Below are 13,759 nucleotides of genomic sequence, written 5' to 3' on the forward strand. Positions count from 1 at the left end.
TTATTTCTTGACTATGTTTCTGTATCTTGTTCCTTCTTGTCGTATTGCCGATTTCTTGTCGCATTACTGATTTCTTGTAAATGTTTGAAAGGCATATTGCCATTTCTTATTTTCCATTGTGTTCATTTCTGGCAATGTAATTTATAGTGCGAGGTGTCTAACATTTTCACCTCAAATAACTTTTGACTCGTCGAAGTTACCTGCAGTCCCTTTTCAGCTAGATGGATAGTGAGCAAGATCTTATGAAAAAGACTATCCCGTTTTCTGAGCTTCATTAATTACCGAGATGTAACGCTATTTTTTTTCTACCAGAATAGCAGATCTATATGAGACAAATTCACTGATACTGACCTTTTATGTGTCTTACGAGAAATTGCAAAACACAAAATATCGAACATGAGAATTTTGTACTATTGTTGCGGCCGCTTGTCAGGGCGTTATAAGTTCACGGCCCTCTCCATGGAAACATGCGCTGCCTGGTTGAGGCGTAAAGTCATGACTGAGTGCTAGACTTTACACAGGCTTAAACATATTTTTTGTTATTTTTTTTCTTTTTTTATTTAGTCGAAAGTCATTCAGTCTGATTTACGGCCAGATAAAGTATCTCTTATCTCGACGACGCAGTTAACAGGTGGAGCTACTTTCCGTGGCGAATGGAGCTACCTGAGTGCGTTCCACTCGAACGCCCCCACGACAGCACAAAAGTCCTCATATTCAATGTATTTTCTAGTCAAACTTACCAATGAAATATGTTATTGAATTTGTCTCATGCAGATCTACTGTTGCACGGCAAAAAATTCGTGCGTCTCGTTTTAAGACAGAAAATTGATGGCTCTACCTTGGTGATTAAAGAAGTTGCGAAGTCGCTTCAGTTTCATGAGTCCCTAATCCCTGTTCGTTTCAGCGAAGAGAGATTGTAAATTCCTTGAACGAGCCAAAGGTTATCTGAGGTGAAATAGTTGAGCTCATCATCCTGGATATACAGGGTGTAACATAATTAACATCGAAAGATGACACTGGTGAAAGCACACGATAATTGAAGCAAAATCGTTCCAGTATATATGGGCTTGCAAAAGAGCCGTTTTCGAGAAAAAAGCAATGTGTGGTTACGAGCCTACAACGACTGCAGCGAGAAATATTGTCTTTACTAGTAATTCCGCAATCAGGTCCCGTCACCACGTCATCCTCTTCCATGTGACGTCATTCCGATGCGGAATGAAGCGGCACTGGGTCAGTACACAGCTCTCGCGACAGTCGTCGGATAGCCAGACCTTAGAGCCGATACTTCTCACCATTCAAGTAGCTCCCTCTTCCGGTTCTTCCACCAAGGAAAAAAATCCTTCGCAATACCGCGAAATACACTCGGGTCTTGCGCTGACGTCAGGTGCGCTGACCATTCAGCTACGGAGACGGAGGAAATATTGCCAAATGCAAACGTATTTGAAATGTGAACGTTTCGATTAATACTTCACTTAACTGGTCTCCACACTTTCAAGCATTATTGAACTACAATACTACTTCAGCGCGATAGCTGCTACAATGTACTGTACGCTAGTATCGCCCTCCCCCCCTCTCCCCGCCCCCGCACCCCACGTATTATCTCGTGAAGCTTGATAACGCTATACAATTCGCTTTCGCTGCTCCATTTCTTAAACCGAATCAGTTGGAGTGCTGTACATTTTTGAGATGAACCCAGACAGAAAAATGCAATGGGCCGAGGTTAGATGACCTCACAGGCCACATTACAGACCCTGCCTGACCTGTCTGTCTTGGACCATATCGGCGCATTAGATGTCGTCTGTGGGTGTCCCAGCATGCATCAACCAAATTCCTCAGCCATGGTCTGTGGGTGAAATTTGACCCCAAAAAAAGCGAAAAGCTTACGTGCCCTATTCGTCTTTACTGCTAGTATAATACTTTACAGTGAAGGCAGTGGTGGCTCGTAACGATAAATCCGCAATTATCTCGCAACCGGCTCTGTAGCGGGCCCATGGATACTGGAACTTTACCGCTTGTATTATCGTACACTTCCACTCGTGCCAGTCTTCGCTACTTATTGTGATACTCCCTGCATATGTCTGACACGCTGTCATTCAAGTTGGACGAATGAGCAAAGTGATTTGACTTGTGTGAGATTTGTCACTGCCTAAGCGTACCACTAGAGACACTCCTGGCAAAGACAAGCCGGCAAACGGCAGCGGCTGCAGGCGCCGTCTGCCGGTTTGTTTTGCCGGAGGTGTTGCCAGCAGTGTAGCCCTCCTGCCCCCGCTCCCCGGCTCGGAGACTAATACCCGCCTCTCTTTTCATTCCAGTGCCAACCCCCTGGCACGAACCTCCACAGCTGCCACATCCCGGGATGCGACAAGGTAAGCACCCAGTCCAGACCAATGCACCTCCCAGGAGGCTCACGCTGTCTGTCGACACCTCCACACGCTCACGCGCACATACACGAACGCGCACACACACACACACACACACACACACACACACACACACACACACACACATGCTCCTCCCCGCTTTGTCTCTCTCGTAGTGCTGCAATAACAGCTCCCTGCAAATCACCGGTTACTCATTCACGAATATCCGCCCTCACTCCTTCGCTTTTGTAGTATATTTGGAACACTTACTCTTGCAGTGCTCATACCTCTGCTGTTTGCTTCCTTTCCTGCACTTAGTAGCTCTCTATAATCCCTAACTAGTGGTGGTTTCCTTGCTTAGTGGTAGAATCTCTGCATGCTGCTGCCTTGTAAGAACTTAGCTTAACATGGAACGTTGCTTACATTAACTAGTACACTGCTGTAAAATAGGTATAGACCTAACATACTGTGTGCTACAACAGAGGTCCCGAGATGATGCCTTGTGGAACGACAGAATTCAACGAGTAAATGACCGCAGAACCAAGCAAGTATTTGTTCCTGTGAAGTTTACAGAAACAGCAGAAATGTAGAAAACGAACTTGCTGCAGACTGCAATGCAATAAGCTGTATTACAGGTAGACAATGAAATTTAAAAGTCCAAACAGACTCTGCTTACGTAATATCGGAGTCGTTTCTTAGAAACTTTTCGATACAAATACTTGGGATCTCTGTGTTACACGATGTCTAATTATATTGAGGGCAGTCAACAGGAAACGACACAGATGGAAAAATTAATCGCCATAACTCTTGGTACGTACATTTATGCCACTGTGAGACAAAAAGACGATCAACCCCTTCATGGAAAAATGTTTACGGTTTCATGATCGTATCCAGGCGCCCCGCCACAAATCGACGGACGCGAATGCCTTTCTTCATGGCTCCAAAAACGCAGAAATCACAAGGAGAGAGATCGGAATTCTATGGAGGATGAGTATGAGCTCCCCAGCAAAACTTCTGCAGCGTCGTCGAAACAACCTTGGCAACATGAGGGCAGGTGTTTTGTCCGCAGGCTGTTTAGAATATGCTGTAGAAGCTTCTCTGGGAAGCCCTTACAAATGGTTCAAATGGCTCTGAGCACTATGGGACTTAACTGCTGAGGTCATCAGCCCCCTAGAACTTAGAACTATTTAAACCTAACTAACCTAAGGACATCACACACATCCATGCCGGAGGCAGGATTCGAACCTGCGACCGTTGCGGTCGCGCGGTTCCAGACTGTAGCGCCTAGAACCGCTCGGCCACCTCGGCCGGCGGAAACCCTTACACATCCTCCACTCAGTCCTGATCTCGCCCCATGCGATTTCCGTATTTTTGGAGCCTTCAAGAAAGCATTCGTGGCCGTCGATTTACTTCAGACGAAGGGGTGCACACCTGCGTACAATCATGGCTTCGTAGACAACAGTTAACATTTTTGCACGAAGACGTTGACCATAGTGTCTCAAAGTCGATAAATGTACGTATTAACAGTTACTACGATTATGTTTGTAACATTAAACAATTTATTACCCTTTTCCCATCTGTCTCGTTTTCATTTGGTTGCCCCTTATATTATAATAATAGGTAACATGGACTGAAAGTGGTTATTGCGATTACATTTGAAACAATAAGCTATTTATTAAATTTTTTCCATTTGTCTCGTTTTCAATTGGTTGCCCCTTATGCTATAATAATAGGTGATATGGTCCGAAAGTGTCACTGGGGTTGAATCCGACAGAACAAGAGCTAACAGCATGCAGAGATTTCATATAGCAATTAGAAAATGTGCTTTCTACAATAACATATTCATTTCCTGAAGTAGACACACTGCTATGACAACGTTTTTACAGTGTTTAAGCGAGTCTTCATTGGTTGGTTGGACAACATATGACACATTTTCTTAACGAAACAAGCACACGACGCAAGAATTTTACTTCCGATACATATCCAACAGCTGTGTGGGGTCATTAAGGTGCAGAATCTGGCAAGAACAACGATGCGTAGAGGCTTACAGGATTTTTTATTGTATGTCTAAGAGCTCTTCAGTTATAGAGAGACAGCTAGAACGTCGAAGACAGAATTACAGCTCAACTTTTTTCAGTAGAGAATGTGTTAATGAATTGCCTTGAATTATTTTCACTAAGGGTACAGTAACAGAATTCTCCAGCAGTTCTGGACGAAGAAGAGGAGAGAATATAAAATGAAAATTAATAGGCTCGTAATTGGGTAAAAGAATAGAAATAACCATTGATCTGAAACTTTAGTTTTTCCCGGCATGTAAGATGTTCAAATAGCTTATGGGAACACGGCCTGGTGACGACTTCAGCAACCGCCGATGTTTCCACATGGCATACTTTCATTTTCAAGGCACAAATATAGCAAGTAAGTTGTGTGGGAGGGAAAGCTTCGTTGTTCCATTTGTACCTTGAAAATCACGGAGTGTGCACATGTCGAAGACGTGACGCGGCTGTATTCCCTTTAGTTATTTGAGTGACTATTGATTTGTAAAAAGATAAAATAAAATTAATAATTATTGGTGAAGGAACTGATCGTCGTAGGGACGCAGTCGGAATTTTTTCTAGTGCCCCATGTGCAAAGGGTGGTAGTACTTTTATTTATGTGTCGATCACTTTTACAGGGATAGCGATTGGAACATGTCCAAAATACTCTTCGCTGCGTAGCCTACAGCTGCTTGTTGCGTGTTTGTGTAGATGTTGATGTCAATTACATAATCAACTGTCACTAACGTCGTAGTAGAAATGCATGAAGTTGTGCCCAATTTATAGCATTACTTTGTAACTATAGCGCCTCCACTATATTTATAATGTCTTTTAAAACCTCGATTTTTAATATAATGATACAAAATACAATATACAGTGGCTTGTAGCGTATTTGTGTAAATGTAGATGTCACTTACAGAATGTCCCATCGTCAATAGGGTATCAGTCCTAAAGGGCATGTGACCGTTATTTTTGTGCTTGTTTGCCATTGCAGTGTCGTCCTACATTTGTAAAGTTTTTGTAAAATCTCGATATTTAAGATAATGGTGCGAAGTAGCCTCCACTGTGCATTCTACCGTGCCCTGTGGCGTATTTGTATAATGTAGATGTCAAATACATAATTCACCGTCACTAGTACCATACCAGTCATACATGCCCATGACTTTGTGAGCGATATTTTAGTGTTTGTTTGGCACTAGAGCGCTTTCACTGCATTTCTGAAGCCCTTGTAACGCCACGATATTGAGAGGATGGCGCGTGTGTTGCAGGTGTACGGCAAGACGTCGCACCTCAAGGCGCACTTGCGTTGGCACACAGGAGAGCGGCGGTTAGTCTGAAACTCACTACACTCGCTAATCACATACTTGACTTCGTGATCGATATTTCAGGTGAAGGTAAATTCTTCTGGGAGATTTGGCAGCGGCGCATTCCTCTTCAGTCTACTTCTCCAAAACACGACGTTTCGTCGCCTCTGCTGGGATCTTCGTCAGGAGTCTTCTGGTGTTCGCCTGGGTGACTTAACACTGTCGGAAACCTGTGTCGCGTTCCCTTCTAAAAGCACATTTTGCTGTGCTCTTTACGAAGAAGTGGAGAACTGGGTAAAACTTCTTACATTATCACTGATGGACCATCGTCATTGGTATAGGCCTACTACTTCAGTATTTATACAATGTAAAGACGGTGGACTCGTACTCGAGAGGACGCGGGAACCAATCCCGGTTATCCAACACAGATTTGGTTTTTCCTTAATTTCCCTAAATCGTGTAAGTCGAATGATTGCTTTGAAACGGAACAGCCGATTTCCTTGCCCCAATCGGTGTTTGCGTTCCTTCTCTAATGACGCCGTCGTCGACGTGGCGTGAAATCCTAATCTTCCTTACTTCTGTTAGTTACTTCCTTGATGGCGAGAAGCCACGGGCCAAAAGTATGTAGCTACCACCTGTGTAGAAATTACGGTCATTCTTAGAGATATCTTCATGCTATCAAGAAAGTAAATGCCTAGTCAAGGTGCGCGAAGTATATAAACTATCAAGATGGCGGCAAAATAACTATGATATTTCGGCAGCATTCTCCCTCTCTTTCGCCTCCAGCGATTAGTGCCTACCCAATGACGATGGCCCACCAACAGCAGTGAAATGGAAACAATTACCAAGGAACCACCTTGTCGGCACGACAACAGTAATCCAGGGTGGACTACTGGAACAGTTTTCAGGCGAGCAGTAGTATATTGATTTGTTGCAAACAACTTTTATTTCTGCAGTGTTGCAGCCTTACAGACCGGAAGGGAAAGAAGTACGCGCCGTCTCCCTTCCACCAATGACAGCGGTGTGCTAGCCAATCGAAAAACGTCAATTGCCGTTAAGCGCCCGTATGTTGGCAACATTCTCCCTCTCTTGCTACCAGCTATTATGACCTAACCAATGTAACCGGACGAATTTTATTTAAAATATTTTCTGTAAACAGTACAACACAGCTGTTATGTGTTTAAAGAACGGCATAATGTAACCAATCAAACTTGGAGGATGGGCGTGAAGTCTTTCCTCAATTACAAAAATTATTAGATGTTGTTATGTGGTTTGTTGCAAATGGTAGCTTAACCCAGGATACAATTCCACATGCTCTCCGTTTGTTGCTCTCAGAACGTACGCGGTATTCAACTTTTCTCTATGTGTTTATCAACATCTGTCCCGTTCCCGCCTCTACAGCATCTCGTATTCGCGCCGTAAGAGTTAGAACGTTAGTAAGTGGTGAAATGTCTGGTGAACGTGGCGAACACGATGGCCCGTCTCTACCGATCTGCCTGGAAAGGTTTCAAAAAAATGTGTGTGAAGTCGTATGGGACTTGATTGCTAAGGTAATCAGTCCTTGAGCTTACACACTACTTAACCTAAATTATCCTAAGGACAAACACACACACCCATGCCCGAGGGAGGACTCGAACCAGCCGCACAGACCGTGGCTGCAGCGTCTTAAACCGCTCGGCTAATCCCGCGTGGCGGAAAGGTTTCATCCAAGAACTGGCGAACAAATAAACTGCCTGCGTGGCGGTGCGCCGCAGTTGAAACTGCCGTAACTGAGGTGTCAGGACACATGTAGAAGACGGTGTGACCCCGCCAATACCCATGGACAACATTGATCCAGTTTATCAGTTGTTGTATATCTTAACAAGACACGGCTGCAAGGGAAGTAGCCACGACATTTTATTTTTATTGCTCTTGTTTACGCTGGTCGTTTTTAGAGATCCTTGAACAGTAATTCTGACGATGAGGGCTTGACCTTCAAAACGCGTAATTCTAGTGTTTCTTACCCTGCATGTAAGTGGTTGATTCAACATACTGACTTTTACAACCACGACCCCATACCCTTTGTGGAGAGAATCAAAGCACATGTACAAGCGGATCTACAAAATTTCCATTCGCAACAAGCTGCATAGCTGTACGAAACGTAGCTTCTTAGAAATAAATTTTTGTAATCAGGGAAAGACTGTATATTTATTTATTCGTAGACAACGAAACTCGGTGACAAGACCAACTTGAAGTAACGGCTTAACTTTACATCTGGTTGAAGGAAAGTTTCTTCGCGGCAAATACATAAATGTTTTCCGTTGTATGCGAATGTGTTTGTCACATCTGCTGCAACCGAAAACAGTACTGTATTTGTGCCGAGGAACTTCCCTTGACCTTGATTTACCTTAATATGTGAAGTGAAAATGGTCGCTGGATCGAAACTGTTTATCTGAGGTGACGTAAGTGATGAGATACCTGCTAATATCATGTCGGACCTCCTCTTGCCCGGAGTAGTGCAGCAAGTGGACGTGGGATGGACTCAACAACTCAGTGGAAGTCCTCTGCAGAAATACTGAGCCACGCTTCCCCTATAGCAGTTCATAATTGTGAAAGTGCTGCCAGTGAAGAATTCAGTGCACGCACTAAACTCTCGATTATCTCCCGTAAATGTTCGACAGGGTTTTTGTCGGTCGATCTGGCCGCAAAAACTTTCGTTCTAACTGTCCACAATATTCTTCAAACCACTCACGAACAATTGTGGGCCGTTGGCAAGGCACATAGTCATCCACCAAAATTCCACCGTTTTTTGGGTACATAAAGTCCACGAATAGCTGGAAATGGTCTCCAAGTAGCCGAACATAACCACTTCCTGACGATGATCAGTTCAGTAGGTCCAGAGCAGCCAATCTATTCCGTGAAAACACAGGCCATAACATTATGGAGCCAAGAACAGCTTGCACGGTGCCTTCTTGAGAACTTGCCCCACTCGAAACCTAACGTCAGCTCTTACCCACTGACATCAGGACTCTGTAACAAGGCCACAGTCTTCAGTCCCCATTTGGTCACGAGTGCAGGAAAAGCGCTACAGGCGATGTCGTGCTGTTAGGGAAGGCACTCGCGTCCGCCGTCTGGTTCCATAGCCCATTACGCAAAATTTCGCTGTACTGTGCTAATGGATACGTTCGACGTACGTCCCACATTGACATCTGCGATTATTTTACGCAGAGCTGCTTGTCTGTTAGCACTAACATCTCTGCGAAAACGCCGCTGATCACGGTCGTTAAGTGAAGGCCGGCACTGCGTTGCCCGTGGTGTGAGGTGATGTCTGAACTTTCGTATCCTCGGCGCACCCTTGACACTGTGGATCTCTGAATATTGAATTCTCTAACGATATCCGAAATTTAATGTGGTATGCATCAAGCTCCAGCTACAATACCGCGTTTAAAGTCAATTCCCGTCGTGCGGTCATAATGACGTCGGATACCTTTTCGCCCGAATGCAAATGACTGTTCCGCCAATGTACTACCCTTTTATACATTTTGTACACGCTACTACCACCATCTCTACATGTGCTGGGAGATCAAAAATCAGTATAAATTTGAAAACTGAATAAATCACGGAATAATGTAGATAGAGAGGTACAAATTGACACACACGCTTGGAACTACATGGGGTTTTATTAGAACCAAAAAAATACGAAAGTTCAAAAAATGTCCGACAGATGGCGCTCCATCTGTTCAGAATAGCAATAATTAGCATAACAAAGTAAGACAAAGCAAAGATGGTGTTCTTTACAGAAAATGCTCAATGTGTCCACCATCATTCCTCAAAACTTGCGACTTCAGGTAACCCCAAAGCCAATAATCGTACGGACTGAGGTCTGGGGACCTGGGAGGCCAACCATGACGAAACTGGCGGCTGAGTACACGATCATCAGCAAACGACGCGCGCAAGAGATCTTTTACGCGTCTAGCTATATGGGGTGGAGCGCCATCGTGCATAAACATCGTACGTTCCAGCAGGTGTTTATCAGCCAGGCTGGGGATGACGCGATTCTGTAACATATCGGCGTACCTCTCACCCGTCACGGTAGCAGTTACAAAACCAGAATCACGCATTTCCTCGAAGAAAAAAGGCCCGATAACGGTAGATGTGGTAAATCCAACCCACACCGTGACTTTCTCGTCGTGCAGTGGAGTTTCCACGACAGTTCTAGGATCTTCGGTAGCCCAAATTCTGCAGTTGTGGGCATTGACAGACCCTCGGAGCGTGGAATGAGCTTCGTCGGTCCACAACACGTTACTCAACCAATCGTCCTCTTCCGCCATCTTTTGAAACGCCCACACTGCAAATGCCCTCCGCTTCACTAAATCGCCAGGTAACAGCTCCTGATGCCGTTGGATTTTATACATGTAGCATCGGAGGTTACACCTAAGCGCCAACCAAACAGTAGTGTATGGAATGCCGGTGCGACGTGCGACTGCACGAGCGCTGACTTCCCCGTGCATAGACGAACCCGCTACAGTGTCCATTTCTTCCTGAACTGTCTCAGCAGCATTACGCCTTGTGCTCGGTCGGCCACTACGGGGTCGATCGTCTAAACAACCCGTGACTTCGAAATCATTCTCGCCACAGCTGCTTTTGTCAACGGACCTTTACCCGTTCGAATCCCCGTCCTATGGCGATAGAGACGTAACGCTGAACTAGCACATTCCCCATTCTGATAATACAGCTTCACTAAAAGCGCCGTTTCAGGTAACGTCAACATGCTGCGACTGGTGGCGCATCTGATTCTCTCTCTCATTGCAGCTCCTTTCATACGATTGTCATGCGCAGTCACTGATGTTTTGCTGGCCAGCGCCATCTGTCGGACATTTTGTGAACTTTTTTTTGTTCTAATAAAACCCCATGTCATTCCAAGCACGTGTGTCAATTTTTACCTCTCTATCTACATTATTCCGTGGTTTATTAAGTTTTCAAATTTATACTGACTTTTTAATCACCCGGTACATTTCGCTACCCTTTTACATTTGTCACCTCAGTGTAAGATCTTTGATTGGTTCCATGATGCCATTCTATGAAGAGTTTTGTCCATCAATTCCATTTCTTCGGAAAAAGTGCAGAAATACACAGTTTTATGAGTCATCACTGCATTAGTTTCCAATTTTGTCCGGTCACCCAGAAGCGCCAGAAAACTCCTGACGAGGATCGAAGCGGAAGGGACCGAAACTTCGAATTTCGGAGAAGAAGTTTCAAGGGGGACGTAAAGCATCCTGATCTCTTAGCAGATTTTACTTTCAATGACAACGGCCACGAAAGCCTCTGCAGACTTAGATATTGCAGGTCTTTGTCTGGTGCTACAGCGCCTTCACAATATAATTTATTTCTTATTAAAGTCGCCTTCAAGCTGCCGTGTGTAAAAGAGGCGCGCTCGCTGTTGCAGGTGTACGGCAAGACCTCGCACCTGAAGGCGCACTTGCGCTGGCACACGGGGGAGCGGCCGTTCGTGTGCAACTGGCTCTTCTGCGGCAAGCGCTTCACGCGCTCCGACGAGCTGCAGCGCCACCTGCGCACGCACACGGGCGAGAAGCGCTTCGCGTGCCCCGTGTGCAACAAGCGCTTCATGCGCTCCGACCACCTGGCCAAGCACGTGAAGACGCACAACGGCGGCGGCTCCGGCTCCGGCTCCAAGAAGGGCAGCTCCGAGTCGTGCTCCGACTCGGAGGACGGCGCGTCGCAGCCGGCGGCGTCGCCCGCGTCCGTGGCGCACACGCCCCCGCTCGATGACGTCAAGCCGCCGGGGCTGGTCTGAGCCCGGTGGGGTCCCGCGCTGCTGTACCCGCCCTACCACCACTAGCAGCCGCCGGACCCCGCCCCGGACACGACGCCCGGCCTCCCAGCACCGCTGCCCGCCGACGCCCACTGCCGGGGAAGACGCCCACACGAGACACCGCCGCCTCCGGCGTCAGTGTCCGATCCGACGTTTGCCGCTGTGCTCCGGCGCCAGCCGATTACCGAGTACACAAATCCACATCAGACATGTCTGATATTCCTCCTTTGCGGACCTTCGATAGTCTTTGAGATAACAGAATAATGGAACAGAATCGCGGTTGTCTACATTACATCAACACACAAGTTACGTCCGAAACGCCAAACTGTACAACATTTCCCTCGTACCACGTCTGCAGCTATAATCAGAACTGATCTAATGGTAACTTTACATCTATTGTCAACCGTCATTTAGACGGGACAATTTTTCACTTACTATTTGTACTGAATCGGTGAAGAATGAGACTTTTGGGAAGAGTCCCATTGATTTCGTAACAGTAGTGCAGGGGTTGGAGTGACATCTCAGACAGCTCAGTAATACCATTGTCTGCAAAACATTATAATCCAGAATGAGATTTTCACTCTGCAGCGGAGTGTGCGCTGATATGAAACTTCCTGGCAGATTAAAACTACCGAGACTCGAAATCGGGATCTTTGCAAGTGCTCTACCAATGAGCTACCCAAGCACGACTCACGCCCCCTCCTCACAGCTTTACATCTGCCAGCTGCTCATCTCCTACCTTCCAAACTTCACAGAAGCTCTCCTGGTAACCTAGAGAGCACTTGCCTGCGAAAGGCAAAGATCTCGAGTTCGCGTCTCGGTCCGACACACAGTTTTAATCTGCCAGGAAGTTTCAAAACATGATAATGTAGGTTCCAGTCCCTGGCCACCACACGCCCTGAATGTAACAGTGCTACAGAATGTATTGCAATTACCTCAGTAGAAATGGGTCATCGCTACCTACTGAATAGAAGAATTCATGTATGGTCACAGTATAATGTGTAGAACCGCCTGTCTTTGATCACTTTGTTGTTCACCAAGTAATCGTGTTTCCCGTTTATAGTACTTCGTACTTTCTCAAGGCGTAAGTAAGAAAAAGCACTGATGGACCTAACATGTCATAGTTAGAATTGCACCTTTTCAAGGTAAGAATAGAGGGGTATTGAACGAGATTGACACTCTACACATCGTGAAATGATGTAAATTACATGAACTATTGCCAATGTAAATGTTCTTAACACTAATCGCAGTTAATTGTGTCTAAGGACATAACTTTATTGCGATATCTGTTAAGCGTTAACATTGCCAATGACTCATTAATTTACATCCTCTCATGATGTGCAGTATTTTATATTCGTTCAGTTCTTCTTACGCTGAAAACTCTCAGTTCTGACGATGACATGCCACCACAAAGAATACCCCTGTCCTTTTTAGTCACCCTTGAAATCCTTCCCCCCGCTATCCTCTCCACAAATTACTATCTTCACCTATGGAAACCTCCCAAAATCCAGGCTCCTACTGATACTTCCACCTATCGTCCCACGTGCCTCACCTCACTCTTTAGCAAGATCTTCGAATAAGTGATCTCCCGACGCAACCATTACACCTGAACCAACATCGCCTCCTACTGTTAACCAGTGTTGCTTCCGTCCCAATCTCTCCTCTGATGACCAGCTCTGCACCACTCCCATCTCCTGTCCAGCCAGCTCAACTCCCGTTAATACGCTATTTTTGCCTCCCTCGACCTAGACAAAGCCTATGACCATGTATGGCACTCTGGTCTCCTTTTCAAACTCCAGAAGCATGCACTTCCGGGTAACCATTTCCGCCTTACTGAATCTGTTTTATCTAATCGACCTTCCTTTGGCACTGTTAACAATATCAGTTCCCGTACTTTCCAACTCACTGCAGGAGTGCAAGGCTCTGCCCTCTTTCCTCTACACTGCGATATTCCAAAAACACCTCCATCAATCCACTTCCTTCAATATTGCGATAACACTGCTTTTCTTGCCCTCTACCCTAAACTAAAGAAATCGCGAAGATCGCTCCAAATTCGCCTCAATCAGTTTGACTCCTGGGGTAAACAAGGGCTTCGTAAGGTAAACCCTGTAAAACTCAGCCAGTAGTTAACCAACACACTGAAATATCTTGGGCTGATAGGCTACTCGACCGGTAACTGACAAGGAAACCTCATTTACTAGCCATCCAACTGAAAGCCCACAACATACTAAAACTACGAAAACTTCT

General features: G+C 45.6%; 1 protein-coding gene across 1 annotated transcript in view; it reads left to right on the top strand.

Moving 5' to 3' along the window:
• Nucleotides 1–12,185, top strand: part of LOC124567134 (transcription factor Sp8-like) — a 47,551-nt gene extending 35,366 nt beyond the window's left edge. The window contains exon 6 of the mRNA XM_047131033.1: nucleotides 11,126–12,185. Within this exon, the coding sequence (XP_046986989.1) occupies nucleotides 11,126–11,494 (369 nt within the window). The 3' untranslated portion in view covers nucleotides 11,495–12,185. The remainder of the gene's footprint in view (nucleotides 1–11,125) is intronic.
• Nucleotides 12,186–13,759: the final 1,574 nt, after the last annotated feature.

Source organism: Schistocerca americana, chromosome 1, assembly GCF_021461395.2.
Source record: "Schistocerca americana isolate TAMUIC-IGC-003095 chromosome 1, iqSchAmer2.1, whole genome shotgun sequence".
In the NCBI taxonomy this organism is placed as follows: Eukaryota; Metazoa; Arthropoda; class Insecta; order Orthoptera; family Acrididae; genus Schistocerca; species Schistocerca americana.